The sequence below is a fragment of the Filobasidium floriforme genome (genome assembly GCF_021052385.1).
Source record: "Filobasidium floriforme strain CBS 6241 chromosome Unknown HD553scaffold_29, whole genome shotgun sequence".
Taxonomy (NCBI): Eukaryota; Fungi; Basidiomycota; class Tremellomycetes; order Filobasidiales; family Filobasidiaceae; genus Filobasidium; species Filobasidium floriforme.
Genome location: NW_025763650.1, coordinates 382312 through 399130, shown reverse-complemented (window position 1 = coordinate 399130; position 16819 = coordinate 382312). Strand labels below are relative to the sequence as shown.

The following is a 16819-nucleotide window of genomic DNA, read 5'->3' as shown; positions in this document are numbered from 1 at the left end:
ATGGAACGTCCCACAGCGCCGATCCTGCGATCCTCGAAATATCTCTCGCTCTACATACCTCCTCTCCCCGCCTCAAAACGATACTTGCCCTTCTTGTTTTATCCGGGTCCGTGTCCGCTTCCGCGCCGTTTCAGCTGCATATTTATTCTACCCGCACGGTATGGGTATATCACCCTCGTCGTCTTATGTATGACTTTATGAACTGATAGGATGTAGGATACGCTTGGGGATCGTGCTTTATATAAAGTCATTTGGGAACACATCACGATTGTCGTACAGTACGGCATTGCGCCTGGCATCTGTAACATAATTCGCTTGATGACCATAATTATATCGTCGACTGGGAGATGGGCGTGAAAGACAGATCGAGCGACCTCTCGATACCTCGAAACCTCGGATCTGCTCCTCTTTGGTTCCTGGAAATGATCGAAACCTTGCTGTGCAAATCAGAGACGATGGCTGATGCGTTTCACCCCTTGAAACATCCCGAGGAGGGACTCGCGCGCGGGTCACGTGATTCGCGAACCTTTGCCTACATACGAGACCCGAGGACAACGTCGTTGGCATTGCCATGATCGATGATCCATTACCATTTGCAAGTTTCCAACTCGCAACCCCAGACCCCCAACCCCGTGGGACTACGTAGCCTATCTCTGCGCTCTGCCTTGGGGACTCATAACAAACAGGCCAAGACACCCCGAAATCGGTCCGAAACCTCAATACACCGGTAAACATCTCGCAAATGACCGGCGCGGTCCCCCCGAAGTATCGACCGTGACCGTTCGATGCTCGTGCTCAGGGTCGAGCATCGCTTGGGCCAAGATGGGTCGAGGTGTGATGGCTCGAGCTAGCAGTGCAGTGCAGCGTCACCTACAGCCACGGGAGCTTGAGCTATAAGAGGTTTGCGAAAACATCGAAGACAGCCCGGGATGTTCGCATTCGATGAGGTTTCGACAGAAGCAAGTCACTTCACCCTGCATCCGACCATTATATCCCTTCTCGTCCACTACCACCATCAATACGACCACCACCACCACCACTATGCACGCACCCAAGACCTACCGCAACCCAATCCTCCCCGGGATGAACCCAGACCCATCCATAACCTACGTCCCCCCAGGTTCGAGTGCCACCCCCGGCTACTACCTCTGCACCTCGACCTTCGAATTCTTTCCCGGTCTCCCCATTTACCACTCCCTCGACATGGTCCACTGGACCCTCATAGGTCACGCGCTGAACCGTCGTTCACAGGGTGTGGATATGCGGACCGTCGAGGCTTCCGGAGGGCTTTGGGCGCCTACGTTGAGGTATAATGTGAAGAGGGGGAGGTGGTATGTGGCTTGTACGTGTTTTTACAAGATCGTCACCGAGGCAAGTCCGACTATCCCAAATCAACTTCATACGTATCCTCGACTGGCAAGCTGAAGATCCGTTATTTGATATCGTGTCGTGCGGTCTTGTGCAACTCTGGTGATATTTCTGCAGGGCGACAAACCGTACATGGTAGAACCGACCGGGTTCTACGTGAGCACCGATGATATTCACGACGATTCCAAGTGGAGCGATGCTGTCTACTTTGAAGAGCTGGGTTTCGATCAGGATGTGAGTCGTCCGTCGTCCTCGCCCCCGAATTTTAACCTCAATCTAGATAGCGTCAGATCTTTTTTCCCGGTCACGACATCTCAACTAATCTCGAAATCCTTTTTTCCCCTTTTTACCTTGGATAAATCTTGCAGATCCTGTTCGACGACGACGATCGGACTTACCTCACCTGCACTCGATTTCATATGACCTACGAGCCAGAATTTTCCATGAAGATCGTCTCCTACTCGAACGAATTCGACCTCTCCACCGGCCGTTCTCTGTCCCCACCTCGTCTGACTATGGACTCGGTGTTGGGCACGGCAGAGGGCTGTCACATCATCAAACGCGAGGGTTGGTACTATCTCTTCACCGCCGAAGGAGGTACGCAGGACGGCCACCAAGAATGGGTTTACCGGAGCGACAAACCCCTGGGTCCTTGGGTCGCACCTCCGGTTCATATCAACCCGATCGTCTTTAACGGCAACCATCCCCATATCCAAAACACCGGACACTTGGACATGGTCGAAGGTGAGAACGGACAATGGTGGGCCGTCTTCCTCGGAGTTAGACCTCAGTTCAAGGCGGACCAGCTGGTCAATCCCATCCTCATGCGTTCGGCGCTGGGGAGAGAGTCTTTTATGGCCCCCGTCGAATGGGTAGATGGGTGGCCTGTTGTCAACGGTCAGAGACCTATCGAGCTCGTCGGGGAAGCCAACGTTGGGAGCGTCTCTTACGTACCGGCTACGAACTGGATCGACGAGTTCAAGACGACCAGTAAGTCCCCCTTACAAAAGCACGGGTCTGCAATCTCACAACGCCCCGTTTTCGATATGCTGACATTCCCTCCCACCTCGAAACCTCGAAACCTCGCCAGCGCTACAACTCGGCTGGTACACCATCCGCACCCCCTTACGTCCCTTCCACTCCCTCACCTCCCGGCCCGGCTACCTCTCCATCCGAGGTTCCGCCTATTCGATCGACTACCAAGAATCCCCCTCTGCTCTGCTCCGTAAACAGCCCGATTTCGAGGGAGAATGGTCGACGGAGATGAACTTCCTGCCTAACGTCGAGGGGACCGCTGCGGGGTTGGTAGTCTGGTTGGACAAGGACGCTCATATTACCTTGAGCGTGAGGGGTACTCGGAAGGCTAGTGGTGGTAGGGGGGGTAGTGGAAGGGAGTTGGTGTTCAAGGCGCCCAGTGCGGATAGGTCTTTCCAAGTCAGTCCGAGGTGGTCATCGCATATCTCTCGTTCGCGATGGTCAGTTGAAATTGAATGCACCTTGCGCCCGTACCACAGGAAACCACCTTCCAGCTTGATTCCGAGGCTGGTCCTCTCGTGCTCGGTGTCAAGGCACGAAAGGACGCTTACGAGCTCTGGTACAAACGAGCTGACGAGCAAGAAGCAGCTCCTACGGTGGTAGGATCGGTCAAGACCAGCCTGTTCCAACCCTTGTTCACCGGAGTCCACATCGGGGTCTATGCACAGGGGGTCGCTGGGTCGCCTTGCCTCGAACCTGCCTATTTCCGATATGCCAAGTGGGAGGTTGCTACCGGGATCGAGGCGTAGTCTGTTTCGTTGGATAGCTCCTTGTATATCATATATACCCTTACATATCCGAGATTGTCGACTTGAAGCTTGAAGGAGATTTCCGTCTTGACGAGTCCGTCGAAGTCGCAGGGCAAAGACACCTCTGACATACAGTCTATTATGATCATCATCATCATCCTTTCACCAGTTGCACCGCAACACGAGCACTGTTATGCCGGTCCACAATGCACTCACCAGTCTCACCACGAATCTAGAAGCGGGGCCGCATAGCCGTCGCCAGACAGCGCAGCAGGACAGATGTCGAGGTGGACGTACCAAGCTGACGTCAATCGCAACAGCTCGTGAAACCGTTCGACATCAGTTCCTGCTCGGTATACATCTCGTTGCACCATATCACATTTTAATTCTCGATAGAAGGAATAGAAGGACAGAATCGATATAGCTCAGCACATCTAGGTTGTGGCCGACCTGACTATGGAACCATCCCGCATCGAAACGGTCGAGGACGTCTTGAACAGATCGTCAGCCGGGCGGGATCAAGGACAGAAACCCATCCTTCGACAAGCGTCAGTCTCTTGCCCTCTTTCATATGCTATGTGACCCGGATGCTGATCTATCATGCCTATCTTCCTCACACTTGTCGTGGAATACCTCGCTGATGGGATAATAGATGTGTCGGATGCCGCAAGATCAAGGTGAGTACCTAGTCGACTCGTAAATTCAAAGCCTGGCAGAGCCCGGGAGTCGCCCATCACAGTATCAAGACTGATACGATCTCATTATTGATCGCCAGGTCAAATGCTTGGAAGGTCAAGGATCTCGTTGTACGAGATGTGATCGACTCGACCTGGTCTGCGAGTACAAGAGTGCCAAGAGGGGTCGGCGTGCCAAAGTCAGGTGAGTCTCCATCCCTAATCAGAACCTCTGCCTCTTAACTTGCTGAGATACTTCTTGCTACCCATACGTACAACCTTTTGATATGCAGGCCTGCCTCGGACTTAGAAGGGTCGTTGCACGGCATGTCGACCAGTCCTATGGACCTCTTGGAACCCGAAAACTCCTTCGAAGCCGATGAGACGGTCGGGTCTACCTCGATGAATACAATTACGAACAACAATAATGGCAACACGCCAGCTGCAGAGAGGACTCTGGGACTCGAGCGGGGTAATACGATGGAGGGGTATAACATTCCGGCTCCGTGGCCAGCTGGGATGGGCGGTATGGACGCAAGTGATCTACAGGTCAGCCAGTCTTCTCACAAGTTTTCTTGCCGAAGACTGGGGTCTGATATGATATGACATGACACACATGTTGATATTATTATTGGTGATCTTAGACGATCGGATCGATGCCTCAAGCGGAATTCGACCTCTTAAACGCTCAACTCGGTCTCTCGTTCGATCCGTTCTTATCATTTGATTTCGGAACAACCTCGACCTCGGCTTCGACCTCGAATTATCCTCTCGGGACGAGCGGATCGGCAGGAGGAAACTTCGGGAATATGACTACGAGCTTCAACGAGCAAGGACCCGCATTCCTGCCGCCGCAGCTACAGCAACAGGCGGTCCCCGGACCTTCCAATTACTTTCAAGCTCAAGAACAGTCGAGAACAGCTCTCACAGACGGCTCTGCGTCGGGATCCAAGTCCTGGCACACGGGCAGGACCGACCATGCACCGCCCCGACGGGCAAACCCCAATCGCGTTGACCTGGATGACGATGAGGCCAGCAGCGAAGACCTCGATGATGAAGACGCCACGTATGATCCATTCGATGATCCCATCTACCTGCGTTATGTGACTTTGGAACAAGCCGAGAGGTTGTTTGGAACGTGAGTAGGCTTCGCAGCTAAAATTCGATGAGAACAAACAAGCTCATGGCTCGACGGGAGACAGATTTATGCGACAACTCAATATTCTCATGGCCATGTTTGAACCTGAATGTGAGTCTCTTCTCGGCTCGGTCTGCACCGCAGAACTCGTCTGAATCCCCACATCTCGGTAGACCACACGTTCGACAAGATCCGTTCGAGTTCGCCCTTTCTCTTCACAATCATGATCTGCCTCGCCGCAAGGTTCTCACACGACGATCGCCGGATCTACCAAACCCTATACCCTCACGCCAAGTCCCTCTTACACAAGGCCATGAACGAGGGACATTGCCACGTGACGACGGTTCAAGCGATCTCGTGCTTCGTCTTCTGGGGTCTACCGCGGGAGAGCAAGCAGACCTGGCAGAGACTAGGTCACGCTATCCGTCTGGCTTACCAGCTTGGGATGCATGTACCGCGGACGTCTGATTTGCCGCTTGATGATGCAGAAGCCAAGGCGATACTGGTAGGTCGAACCGATCGATAACAGCTTTTCTAGTGGGGTGAGGCGGGAAAGCTGACCCGTCTAACTCTTGCGACTTGCGCTCAGAACCGAGAAAGGACGTGGTACTGTGAGTACCGGGGAACACAGATTACCGGGTTCGCCGGCTGAACACAATTGAATGCGTTTGTTCAGGTCTACATAGTGAGATGAATTCCGATCACAACTACCGTGCAGACGTCAGCTAACGGATGAAACGATCATACAGCATACGATCACATGTGAGCACCAAGCGATATTGGCGGCGGATGCTTTGCTTACGATAGCGCCCTTTCGGTTGTCCGATCCAGGTACAGCCGTATTGAGCGGCTACCACAATTCATGAAGAGCCACGAATTCCTCGACCCAAGACTCTGGGTAACGGACCGACCTGGACTGCACAAGGACCTGGATTGGCATCTCTGCATGTGCATCTCGTCCGTCCTGTGGTATAGCTGAGCGCAACGAATGTCATCAGATCTCGCTCACGAATTCACGTTTCAGGTATATGAGCGTCACCATCCAGATCATGCGACTAGGGGAAGCCGCCAGGATCGCCCCAATCACCGAGAGCCAGATCGAACGTCTAGAGAGCGAGTTGACGGGCATCTATAATCGTTACAAGGAGGGCCGCATGGGTACGTTCGATATGGGTCCCACCACGATCTTCTCAGGGATTAGTCTGACTCTCGATCGCCGATGCTCACAGCGGTACCGGACCAGAACAGCGATTTGAAAGCAACCCCCATGTGGTACTTTGATCATATGCTGCGACTCTCTCGTCTTCGCTATCGTCATCACCCTTCCCAGGAAAGCCTCCTCGATTGCCACCGTTGGGCAGTCCTATACCTGGACACGATGGCCGGATTGGATAGATTCGGATTTTTCCACGCGATACACGATATACAAAACAGAGTATACTTTAGCACGGGTCGATATTTGCTGTCGGTACGTTCCAGCACAAGGCGAGGTCTGCACATCGTGACCCCTGAAGCAGGTCGCTGATACGATTTTGACCTGTAGCTGCATGAGGAAGCCGCGCTCTCCGCCACCGCTCGTTCGGAAACCCTGCACGTCATCGAGCAAGCCCGAGCGCTGTACCAAAAGTATGCATCGCAGGACGCTGGTGGAGCGATGGCCGTACAGTTGCAGCGCTTTCAGAAGTTGTCGAAGCGGATCGCATGAAAGGCTCGTGCCGAGGCCGGGCTCAATGAAGTGTTCTCGCAATCGAGGGTATGGACATTATGAGGCATTTCGAAAGCTCTCTCAGGGTGTGCGAACACGAATAGTATGATGGACCCGATCGGTGGCTGGTGTCCTTGTCAACGTTTTTGACAATCTAATTCTTAGCCCAGAGCGGCGTGCTGGACACACACCTCCGCCTTGTGGAACCGTGTTGCCAATCGCCCCGTGCTAGCAAGCATTAGCGAATTCGACGGGTAGTCATCTTGTTGTCTTCAACACAACTAGCGGACCTTGTCACATCGCCAGAAGAATCCGACGGTGACAAGAGAGTCGTTCCATTCGACCTCGAAGCCCTCTGCATCCGCGTGGTGAAACCTGCGATTACCGTGCGTTGCGCGCGTCGCAGACGCTGGTCTCGTCCATGCGAGTCTCTTGCTGGTCAGCAGATCCTTGATCGATGACAATACGATCCGGGCGTTCAGTCGTTTGAGCAGATGGTCTGTTATCTTCAATGTTTGCAGGCACTAGATAGGACCCCTTGGGGTCGTTCTCATCATGGCAATGTATGTTTCAGACTGTTTCGGGACGCGGGTCGGCACAAAATCAGTCTGTAGCAATTCTCACGGCAAACGTCCTGGCTGTGTGTTGACGCAGAAACATACCTCGTAGCGGTCTCATAAGTCCAGATCGGAAGAGTAAAATCTGAACCCGACGGTCGATGTAAGTAGGCCAGAATTGCCTGAAAGGCATCCGCGTTTCAGGTCGCGTGACAGGTCGAACGACATTCCCCGACTCGAGCCCCGGTACTCCGCCTTCTCTTCACACCCCGCACAAAGCCACAAATTAATTCAATTTACGGTTGTTATCTGACGATTGACCCCGCCGGCAAGACGACATTGGAGCTGTCGGCTTCTCTATGGAAGCTAATTATGGCTCGGGGAGCACAGTACACCGCGGGATCCGCCACGTGTTTCAGATACCGCGCGTTCAATGACGCAAGCTCACAGGCTGGGGTACAAGTACCGTCGAGCTCGACCTGAACAAATATCGCCCTCGACATTCAGCGATCGTCTTTAGCCCGTCATCGTGTACTTTGCTACCATATCATACATCGACAATGCTCAAACACAGCGAAAATAAGCTCAACTCTTCTCCGCCGTCACCATCGCTCACGGCTGTGGAACCGTCTCATCCCACTCCGGAGGACAAGCCCGCCAAACTCGGCGTCCAGCCAATATCTTTGGCCACTGGCGGTGTTCCCCGTACAACCTCACCAATAAATCCAGCCTCTATCGCCTATCCTTCCTCGAATACAAAACCACCCGAGCAAGCAGAGAAATACGAACATGAACAGCTAGAGAAATCCAACCCCGGTCTCTTCCAGGCGCTCGAAGAAGCCGGAGTCTACTTTGCTTATAGAGACGCGGAAGGTTCCGATATCATCCGGAGCACGAAGGAAGACAAGCGGAATCCGAGGAATTATCCCAAATGGAAACGATACTTGATCGTTGGGTTGGCTAGTTGGCTTAACAACCTGGTCTGCCTGTGCGTGAGCGGGTACTCTACTGGTGCAGGCCAGATCGCCGAAGAGTTCAACGTTTCCGCAGAGGTGGTGACCGTGGGACTGTCACTTTACGTCGTGAGTCGAGCATCGTCGATGACACGAGCATACAGTAACTGACCCGAACATCTTTCTACGCTGTATCCAGCTCGGATTTGCTATCGGTAATTCGACCTCCCAATAACCTCTCTGCGAGCTTGACGAGCTGATCGGCGAGATTTCGTTCATCAGGTCCTCTCTTCACCGCCCCCTTATCGGAATTCTTCGGCCGAAGACCCGTCTACCTAGTCTCTTGGTTCATCTTCACCTGCTTCCAGATCCCCGTAAGCCCCCCTTCTGTGATCCCGTCCGGCTGGATGCCATCTAAAGCAAGCGGCTTACAACCGTCCGATTTCGTTTCTTATGGTTGGGTTACAGCTGGCTCTGGCCCCCAATATCGGGACCGTCCTCGTCTGTCGATTCATTCAAGGGTTTTCGGGATCGTGAGTCACAAGGCTATGGATGGCGATAGGTTTGAGAGTTCGTGGGCTAATTGGCCTTTCTTTCGCAGTACACCGTGAGCTTTGTTCGACTGTGGAATGTGGCCTGTTGACCTTACATAATATCCCTTCTACAGGTTGGCAAACACCGGAGGAGTCGTCCACGATCTCTTCGGAATCAGGGAGTGCGGACTGGCCGTAGCGATCTACGCATTATCCAGTGTGGACGGTGAGTCCCGAAGCTAAAAAACTTTTGCATACCATCGTCGAGGGCTACGACTGAGTCCAGATCTTTGCCATCGTTCAATCCAAATTCGAAAAGGTCCCCCTCTTGGGAACGTCGTTTCCGCTTTCATACCGCCCGCAAAAGGCTGGAGATGGAACTTTTGGGTCTACCTGATCATCTTCGGTGCTCATTGGTTTATAATGCAAGTCATCTGTATCGATGGATACTTGATACCCTCCTGAGACTGACCTTGATTCTCGTTCGATGTAGATTCTTCTTCCTACCAGAAACTCGGGACACGATCATCATGTCCAGGAAATCGCAAGCTCTACGGGCTCAAGGATTCACCAACGTCTACGCTGACCACGAAAAGGACAAGCGCAAGCCCGGGTACATCTACAAGACCAGTCTGTATCGACCGTGGCTGTTCCTGGTCAAGGAGCGGATCGTTACATTGTCCGCTCTGATCAATGGCTACGTTTATGGCAAGTCGGAGACTATTCATTGACGGCTGCGACGGCTCGAACTGATTATTCGGACACGACAGGCATGATCTTCTTATCCAACGAGGCCTTTCCCCTGATCTTCGGACCGGGGAATAACGGGCACGACTGGGATAATACGGGACTCGTCAACCTCACTTTCGGCGCTTACGTAGTAGGAGCTGTCATGTCAGTACCCAAGACAGGTTGGTATCCGAGACATGTATTCGTCCGCTGATTCCGCACCTTCACCTACAGCGCCTTTGCCTTCCACCCGATGCAAGAACGGTTTTATCAAAAGCGATCCACTGAAACCGGGACTCCTAACCCCGAAGCGCGATGGTGGATCTCGCTGTATGGGATCTGGTTGATGCCCCTTGGGTTGATGATCTCCGCCTGGACGAGTTATGCCTACCTCCCCTGGATCGCTCCTTTGGTGAGCCAGTACTTGGATTTGCTTCTGAGCGTGTTTGCGTGTGTTCTTCGAGCTGAGTCGGAGCGCATCTTCAGATCGGCTTTGCTTGCGTGGGATTCGGGTAAGCTGTCACAGAAGCGACTTTGTCTCATCGAGTCTCATATTTGTCTGTTCGATACCAACAGTTTCTTCTGCATCATCAACGCCATCTTGACCTATGTCGTCGATGGATACGGACACTACGCCTCGAGCGCTCTGGCGGGGGTGGTCTTCGTGCGAAACATCGTCGGAGCGATCTTCCCTCTCTGTAAGGCTCAGCTTCTCCTTCCAGTCGGAAGATCGAACTAAACCGTCTACTTCATTTTGGCCTGGTATGATCAGTCGGAAGACAGATGTTCGAGCGATTAGGGAACCAATGGGCACTGTTCTTACTCTCGATGCTGTCGTTCCTGCTTGTGTCTATTCCCTTCTTCCTCTACAGAAGAGGCGCAAAGGTCAGAGCGAAATCTCCATATTGCGCGGAAAACTTTGGAAAGAGCGATTGAGCTTGTCGACGAGCAAGAACACTTTGTATTAGTACATACACCAGCAATGATGAATTAAGCGTTCAAAGCAGACAGACGAATCGTACCGAGGATCTCCCTGATCGACGCTTTTGACACGCTTGCATGGAACTAACATTACGACGTTCGAAAATGCTGGTCGTACGGTAAGGTGGAGGGCTGCGCCGCGCCATAGAAAACATCCCACATGTCGAACAATCGGCGAAGATTGATAACCAAAAAAAAAAAGTCTTCCGAGCTGCGAGACATTTGGGCTTGGAATGAACAATGGATGGGGTGACACAGATCGACCCTTGCTCATCCATCGCTTCGACTCCGTCACTTGACACTCGAAAATCCGTAGGAAGGTCGCCCTCAAGCTTGCCAAAGCCAACCGCAAGGCCACCTTGGCTGCCCGGATCAAGCGGGGTCAGGATAGGAAAGATAGGGAGGTGAGGGAGATCAGGAAGGGGGTCAAGGCAATCAAGAAGGCTTTGGACGCTTGCACGATTTGGGACCAAGGCGCCACATCCGCTCATCTCCCGTCCTGCCAGCTCAGAATTATGCCACGCCTGCCGAAGCCCGAGGTCGTCCGTCTCGTTGAATTTCGATGTATAGCTTAATTCTCGCGCAGCCACTGATCAACCGGTCTAGCTACGGCTGAGCAACGACAATAGTGTTACAATATGCCATCGAGGACACTCGAGGCCCCGATAGACCCTGTTCCAATCCCGTGAGATTCGGGAGCTCGTATATGAGAAGCAGAACAACTCGACGGCTCCTTGTCACATCAATCCTTAGTTATCCGGTCGCGCGCGCGCTTCGCACGTGTTTCATATCTTTTTGATGAAACGTGCGTGTGCGCTTGGACGACATTGAACAGGGCTTACACGACGATTTCCGTGATTCAGCTAGCACAACGTAGGTTTTACTCTTGGCAAGATAGTCACCACACCAGCAAGTTCTTGGCTTCAGGCGAAACCCGGAGCGAGAGACAAGGGTGGGTGTGGCTTGCACAAAATGGGGTCAGCCGTCGAAGTTTATGGGATCGACCGAACAGAATCGTGGAAATGGATATAACACTGTGGGCTTGCACATGAAATCTCCTGTCCTTTTCAGTATATCATGCTCCCAACCAGTTCTTCGTCCATTCAGCTACAACGATGACCAGCATTACCCCTCGAACGCTAGTCTCTCTCTTGCTTGCGGGCCTGATGGTGCAGACAGCCACCGCCGCTCCCAAGGGAAACACGGGCGCAAACACCAAAACCGAGAACGATGGCTGGACTTATGTGGAAGTCGGAGCCAGGAACACTGAGGTCAGTCCCTATATGTTCCACCTTTTATTAACCCAATCCAGAAAGGGCTGCTCACCGAGATCGCTCGATCAACATTGCCGTCGATTGCAGAACTGGAGGATCTGGTTGGAAAAGGACGGCTGTCCCGCATCATTCTGGCACGACGTCCCTCTCTATCCCGACGAATCGAACAAGCAGATCATCAACTTTATCGTCGAGATCCCCAGGTTGACGAACGGAAAGATCGAGACGTCCCGGGACGAGCCTTTCAGTGAGCATACCTCTATCTATATTTTCTACCTTGGTAAGCCTTGGCTTAAACCACCACGGCGCTTCAGACCCCATCTTCCACGACACCCGAAAAGGCGCCCCTCGATTCGTAGAGAACGTCTGGCCTCACGTATCCTACCCCTTCTTGTACGGCTCGGTCCCGCAAACATGGGAGAGCCCAAACTTCGAACATCCGTTCACCGGATTCGAAGGGGATAACGATCCGATCGACCTCTTCGATATCGGCCAGGAGTGAGTATGGTGTGATATCAAGAATGGGAGTCTAGAAAGGGGATTGAGATATTGATGGGTTTGTCTTGCTAGTCCTGGCTTCGTCGGACAGATCAAGCAGGTCAAGGTTCTCGGCGGCCTCGCTCTGAACGATGTTGGTGCCGCTGATGTCATTCAGCTCGTCAGCTTCCACTGATAGTAATCATGTCATAGGGAAACGAGACCGACTGGAAGTTGATCGGTATTGATATCAAGGATCCCTTGGCACCTCTTTTGAACAGCAAGTCCAGCATCTTTGAAATAGAGTTTGACAATTACCGCTGTGAAAGCTAAACGATTGCAATGATTATTTCAACAGCTTACCAGGATGTCGAAAAGTACCGTCCAGGAGTCATCCAGGCTTATCGAGACTGGTTTACCGTGAGCTTTCCTTTCAGCAAGATTTCGCAGCGGACGCAGTAGCTGATCATCGAGAAACATGTAGTACTACAAACTGGCTCGTGGCGACGAAGGTCTCATTCCGATCGTCGGCGAATGGTACCAAGACGTCCCCTTCATCCAAGACGTCCTTGAGCGTGGCCACGGATACTGGCACGACCTGATCGAAGGCAAGGTCGATGCGAACGAGATCAACTATAACCAGACCACCACGATGTCCGCTGAGAAGAGCCTGGTCAACGCCTGCGACAACAACAAGAGAAAGGCGTTTGGGGTACCTAAGAAGTCCAAGGTGGAGATTGCCGCCAAGGTACCGGAGAGGTATTCGCAGTGGTTCTTTGTTGAGGATGGCCAGATCATACCCAACAATGGGACGGACGTCTAGTTTGGAATGAGCAGACGGACGATGAATATCTGAAGCATATGTTGGGGAACGCAAAGCACCGGAGCCACGTCGAGTCGCTCTGCATGGCAGGGGTCATGACAATCATACGGCAGTAGCTATTAGCGTATACATGTGTACAATGGCGCGATCAGGTAGGATCGTCGAGACTGGGCACGATCGAATCGCAGACGCACACACCCGTTTTATTATGCTACATGCGGGAACACTCGGTTATATTGTCAAATTTTGGATGTTGTGACTGCAACATCCGCACTGGTACCATTCACGATCGTTCTTTTCTCTTTTTTTGCTATCTGTCACGCCGGCCTAGACGTTCTTCTTGTCCGCCTCCCTAGCCCGTTTCCAGTCCTCAAAAGTCGAGGTCGAGATCTCAAAGCCTCCGTACCGCCTCAACCTTTCCGCCAGAATGTCGCCCATCGCCGTGGACGGAGTGAGCACTCCACCGAGCTTGCCGATGCTCGAGATCTGGTCGTGCGCAATGGACAGGCTGAGTGCGGATTCCGCTAGCATCCCTGCGAGATCGAGGCGTGGGCAAGGCATGATCAGCAAGCCGGGTTGACAGAGATGGAAAGAGCCCAGTACTCACGTGCGGTCCCGCTGTATCCCGGATCGTACCTCCCAAACATGGTCGTGACCACCGCATCCTTCTCGCTCTGAGCAACGTTCACAGCCTCGAAATATCCCTTCTTCTGTTGTCTGGCAAATAACGCCGCGTCGAACACGAAGTCTCGGCCCGGGTCAGCCATGGTCACGTCGATAGGGCCAAACAAGGGCGTGCCATTGACTCACTCTTCGCTAGGTCCACTACCCGAAACGGGTGCGACGAGCTTGACCAACGACCTGACCAACGAGCTACTCGCAAATGCCGCTCCGAACGCCGTCAACAACAACCCAAAGAAGCAGCTCGAGAGCGCCGACATCCCCTTGCCTCGAGGTCCGAGACACATGGATTCGTCGTACGTAAAGTCTTTACCGTATCGAGCCGGCACCGGCGCAGAGGACGCCCAAGACGATTTCGAGCTGGAGGCAGCGCTGGAACTAGGGGCGGCGGAGAGGATGAGAGGCGCTCGTTGCAAGATCGACCACGATCGACGGACGATGGCCGAGTTGACAGGAGCCATGACGAAGAACATGCCCCGGAGTCCGCTGAGGGCGTTGTAGTAAGCCGGTCGGAACCCCTTGGACGGTCGGCCCGATTCTCCTATCGGTCGGGTCAAACATACATCATCAGCGGAGCAGTCCTGTATCGCGAATCTTTCACGACCCTGATCACCCACTAAAAGTCAGCGCAAACTCGCCCATCCCCCTCTGCAACCTCCTCTTTTCCATCTCGGCGACGACAAACGCCGACCCGACCGTACCCCCAGAAACACCTCCTCGGATCCAATGAAACGTCTCCGAACTGACGAGCTTGGCATCACGTTGAACCGAATCTGCCTGGGCTGATTCTTGACTTCCGTGCGCGTGGCGAGCGAGGTATTGCGCCGAGAGGTAGGCGGTAAGATCACTATCGTCCCGGTGTCCCCGTATGAAGCGAAGCGCAATGCACGAGCCGGAAGAGCGGAAGGTCAAGGTCAGCTCAATTGCCGGTATCAGAAGACGTCGGGACGCAATGCACAGGCCCGGCGCCGACGTACCTTGGGATGGAATCGAAACCGCAACAAGGGACGATGCACGACCCGGTCGAACAGGCCAAGAAATCGTACCTGCCGCAGGGCGAATACGAGGGCGACAAAGCAGAGCCGAGAACGAGAACGAGAATCGTAATCGAAATCGATAGCGATAAGATCCCAAAATCAGGCAGGAAGACGCGCAGACAAAACGAGCCGGGAACGAGGAACAAGTCAGTGTCGATTTCCTTTCCAAGAAGCCCAACATCCAATATCCAAGCAACAAGGGCAAGGGCAAGGCGAATCGTGCCGGAATTGAGATCCTTGAAGAGGGCGGGGCTTACTTTTCGATCATCTCCTTGACCCAAGGAGTCTCTCCCTGCGTACACCCCGATCCGTAAATCAGATCGGATCCCCATAGTTCACGTCAGATATTCCATTGGCAGCCCGATATCAAGGTTTCAGCCGAGTTCGTTTGAGTTCGTCCAATTTTGGTTTCCAATTCCAAGTGGAGGTTGGAGGTCCGTGTCGTAATCCGTCAAGCCAAGCCAAGTCGAGTCAAATCCGTCGCGAAGTTCAAGTTACGATTTCGATATTGAGACCAAGGATCGTGTCCGGTTTAGCGTACGAGCCCAGGTCAAGTCAGATCGGGTTTTGAATCCCCATGTCCCATGTCCAGTCCGAAAGATCGATATCAATCCCAGTACCAGTTCCAGTTCGAATCCCAGCCCGGGTCCGAGTCCGAAGTCCAATCCAAGTTGAATGCCCAATCCAAGTTCAAGTCCAAAAGAACAATCCCATATCGCAAACAAAGAATAACAACTCGTAAGCCTTCGTCTATCCCCTTATGGCCACGTCGAAAGCCCGGTTCTTCCCCAGACAAGCCCTCCCCCCCTCCCCCCTCCTCACCCCTTTCCCGGGACAAGGCCCCCCTTGCCCCAAAAGTCGGAAAGGATGGAGAAGACGGAGAGGAGAGGAATAACGGACAGGGGTCTGAGATATGAGGTATGAGATATGACTCACGGTAAGGTCCACATAATGCTTCCCTTGTTGCGCACATTGCCTATGTAAACTCAGACCGGTTCAAATTCAAAATGAATCAAATCCAAGACGAATAAGAGAGATGCAAGACGAGAGACGAAAGACGAGACGGCAAAGAAACAGGCAAGAGGAAAGATCAGCCATCGTACCCCCTTTGCAGCGGAATCCCAATCGGCGTCTGCTCGACCAAGTCCAGACCCGAAATCACAACGAAGAGCGAACGAAGAGCGAAAGAAGAGCGAACGAAGAAGAAGAAGAAGAAGACGAAACCAACCACAAAAAAAGAACGCTGAACGCACCTAATAAGCACCTCGGCGTTCTGGGTCGAGAACGGCCCCGCAAGGTTGACTACCACCTTACACCCCCCTACTGCCTTTCTTACTCCTTCTTCTATCTCTTCTATCTCTTCTCCCTCGCTCCCTTCAGACGAGGACGCAGGGAAACACAGAGGGAAACAGACCACCTCCGGCTTCTGATGTTCCTCCGCTTCTAATTCGATCTGCTCAGCTAGGGAGTCTAACTTGCTCTTCGTCCTCCCACCTAGAGCAAACCTAAACTCCCCCGTTCCAGAGGCGTACTGCGGATGTTGAAGTAAATATTTGACGACCAATTTCCCCGTGAAAGAAGTCGCTCCGTAGATGAGAATATCGATATCATGATCATAATCAGATCTCTTCCCTTGGTCGATAGAAGACCCGGTACTGATACTAGCACTGGTGCTGGTGCTGGTGCTAGTGGTAGTCTCACGTCCGAGGTCGAGCTGACGAAAGGCCGGATCAAAGGTCGATACCGCGTGCGAGAGCGAGTAGGTCGAGGTTGGGACGACCATCGTAGTAGTATCGGATTCGAGCGTGGGTTCCTAGGGTGGGTATCGAGCGAGTAGACCGAGGATTGAAGTAGTTCCTCAATAACGGTTCGGCCGAGGGTAATAATCTATGGACGTTGGGGATGATAACGACCTTGATGAGCATATTCGAACCAAGAAGGTTCATCACTTCTTGATCATCCGATGACGCGCATCGTCCCTAGAGTCCTAGAAATAGATCACGACACCGGTGTGGTGTATTCGCACCCAAGTCGTACCACATCACCCTTCCAAATCCCCTCTATATATATTCTCTATATGATACCCCACTCTGAAGGCTAGTATC

The 16819-nt window shown here is 52.9% G+C and overlaps 5 protein-coding genes across 5 annotated transcripts; 4 read left to right on the top strand and 1 right to left on the bottom strand.

Annotated features, from left to right (window-relative positions):
- Nucleotides 1-1041: 1041 nt before the first annotated feature.
- On the top strand, nucleotides 1042-3152 carry HD553DRAFT_330142 (beta-xylosidase; the record flags this gene model as incomplete). Its single annotated transcript, XM_046181965.1, has 5 exons — nucleotides 1042-1362; nucleotides 1486-1602; nucleotides 1737-2358; nucleotides 2459-2802; nucleotides 2883-3152. 5 exons carry the CDS (start codon nucleotides 1042-1044, stop codon nucleotides 3150-3152), a joined length of 1674 nt encoding a protein of 557 aa, XP_046032751.1.
- Nucleotides 3153-3976: 824 nt separating this feature from the next.
- HD553DRAFT_152736 (uncharacterized protein) lies at nucleotides 3977-6847 on the top strand. The gene is made up of 12 exons (XM_046176758.1): nucleotides 3977-4031; nucleotides 4120-4375; nucleotides 4471-4964; nucleotides 5029-5075; nucleotides 5138-5469; nucleotides 5554-5575; nucleotides 5641-5649; nucleotides 5714-5726; nucleotides 5796-5912; nucleotides 5989-6122; nucleotides 6194-6432; nucleotides 6508-6847. The coding sequence occupies exons 2-12, from the start codon at nucleotides 4154-4156 to the stop codon at nucleotides 6667-6669; spliced, it is 1791 nt and encodes a 596-aa protein (XP_046032750.1). The 5' UTR covers nucleotides 3977-4031; nucleotides 4120-4153; the 3' UTR covers nucleotides 6670-6847.
- Nucleotides 6848-7751: 904 nt separating this feature from the next.
- HD553DRAFT_320285 (polyamine transporter) lies at nucleotides 7752-10449 on the top strand. Its single transcript, XM_046181126.1, has 13 exons — nucleotides 7752-8308; nucleotides 8379-8394; nucleotides 8462-8553; nucleotides 8648-8712; nucleotides 8781-8786; nucleotides 8847-8938; nucleotides 9032-9137; nucleotides 9206-9420; nucleotides 9483-9606; nucleotides 9676-9853; nucleotides 9928-9953; nucleotides 10018-10139; nucleotides 10214-10449. The coding sequence occupies exons 1-13, from the start codon at nucleotides 7787-7789 to the stop codon at nucleotides 10375-10377; spliced, it is 1728 nt and encodes a 575-aa protein (XP_046032749.1). The 5' UTR covers nucleotides 7752-7786; the 3' UTR covers nucleotides 10378-10449.
- A 1088-nt stretch (nucleotides 10450-11537) lies between these two features.
- On the top strand, nucleotides 11538-12996 carry HD553DRAFT_353256 (inorganic pyrophosphatase; the record flags this gene model as incomplete). Its single annotated transcript, XM_046183758.1, has 7 exons — nucleotides 11538-11693; nucleotides 11784-11943; nucleotides 12011-12194; nucleotides 12267-12327; nucleotides 12387-12453; nucleotides 12532-12593; nucleotides 12658-12996. The coding sequence occupies 7 exons, from the start codon at nucleotides 11538-11540 to the stop codon at nucleotides 12994-12996; spliced, it is 1029 nt and encodes a 342-aa protein (XP_046032748.1).
- Nucleotides 12952-16629, bottom strand: HD553DRAFT_320281 (uncharacterized protein). The gene is made up of 8 exons (XM_046181125.1): nucleotides 15968-16629; nucleotides 15651-15690; nucleotides 14972-15006; nucleotides 14655-14723; nucleotides 14295-14524; nucleotides 13807-14218; nucleotides 13604-13713; nucleotides 12952-13529 (listed from the first exon to the last, which is right to left on the bottom strand). The coding sequence occupies exons 1-8, from the start codon at nucleotides 16495-16497 to the stop codon at nucleotides 13324-13326; spliced, it is 1632 nt and encodes a 543-aa protein (XP_046032747.1). The 5' UTR covers nucleotides 16498-16629; the 3' UTR covers nucleotides 12952-13323.
- Nucleotides 16630-16819: the final 190 nt, after the last annotated feature.

Excerpts from the sequence above, each read along its gene's own strand:
- HD553DRAFT_320285 (XM_046181126.1), top strand. The coding sequence starts at position 7,787 with ATGCTCAAACACAGCGAAAATAAGCTCAACTCTTCTCCGCCGTCACCA. Across the intron at positions 9,138-9,205 it reads GGTGCTCATTGGTTTATAAT|ATTCTTCTTCCTACCAGAAA; the intron begins GCAAGTCATCTG and ends CGTTCGATGTAG. Across the intron at positions 9,607-9,675 it reads TACGTAGTAGGAGCTGTCAT|CGCCTTTGCCTTCCACCCGA; the intron begins GTCAGTACCCAA and ends CTTCACCTACAG.
- HD553DRAFT_152736 (XM_046176758.1), top strand. The coding sequence starts at position 4,154 with ATGTCGACCAGTCCTATGGACCTCTTGGAACCCGAAAACTCCTTCGAA. Across the intron at positions 5,470-5,553 it reads CAGAAGCCAAGGCGATACTG|AACCGAGAAAGGACGTGGTA; the intron begins GTAGGTCGAACC and ends ACTTGCGCTCAG. Across the intron at positions 6,433-6,507 it reads CGGGTCGATATTTGCTGTCG|CTGCATGAGGAAGCCGCGCT; the intron begins GTACGTTCCAGC and ends TTTGACCTGTAG.
- HD553DRAFT_320281 (XM_046181125.1), bottom strand. The coding sequence starts at position 16,497 with ATGGTCGTCCCAACCTCGACCTACTCGCTCTCGCACGCGGTATCGACC. Across the intron at positions 15,007-15,650 it reads AGCATTATGTGGACCTTACC|GGAGAGACTCCTTGGGTCAA; the intron begins GTGAGTCATATC and ends GGGTGTACGCAG. Across the intron at positions 14,724-14,971 it reads GTCAAGGAGATGATCGAAAA|GTACGATTTCTTGGCCTGTT; the intron begins GTAAGCCCCGCC and ends GCCCTGCGGCAG.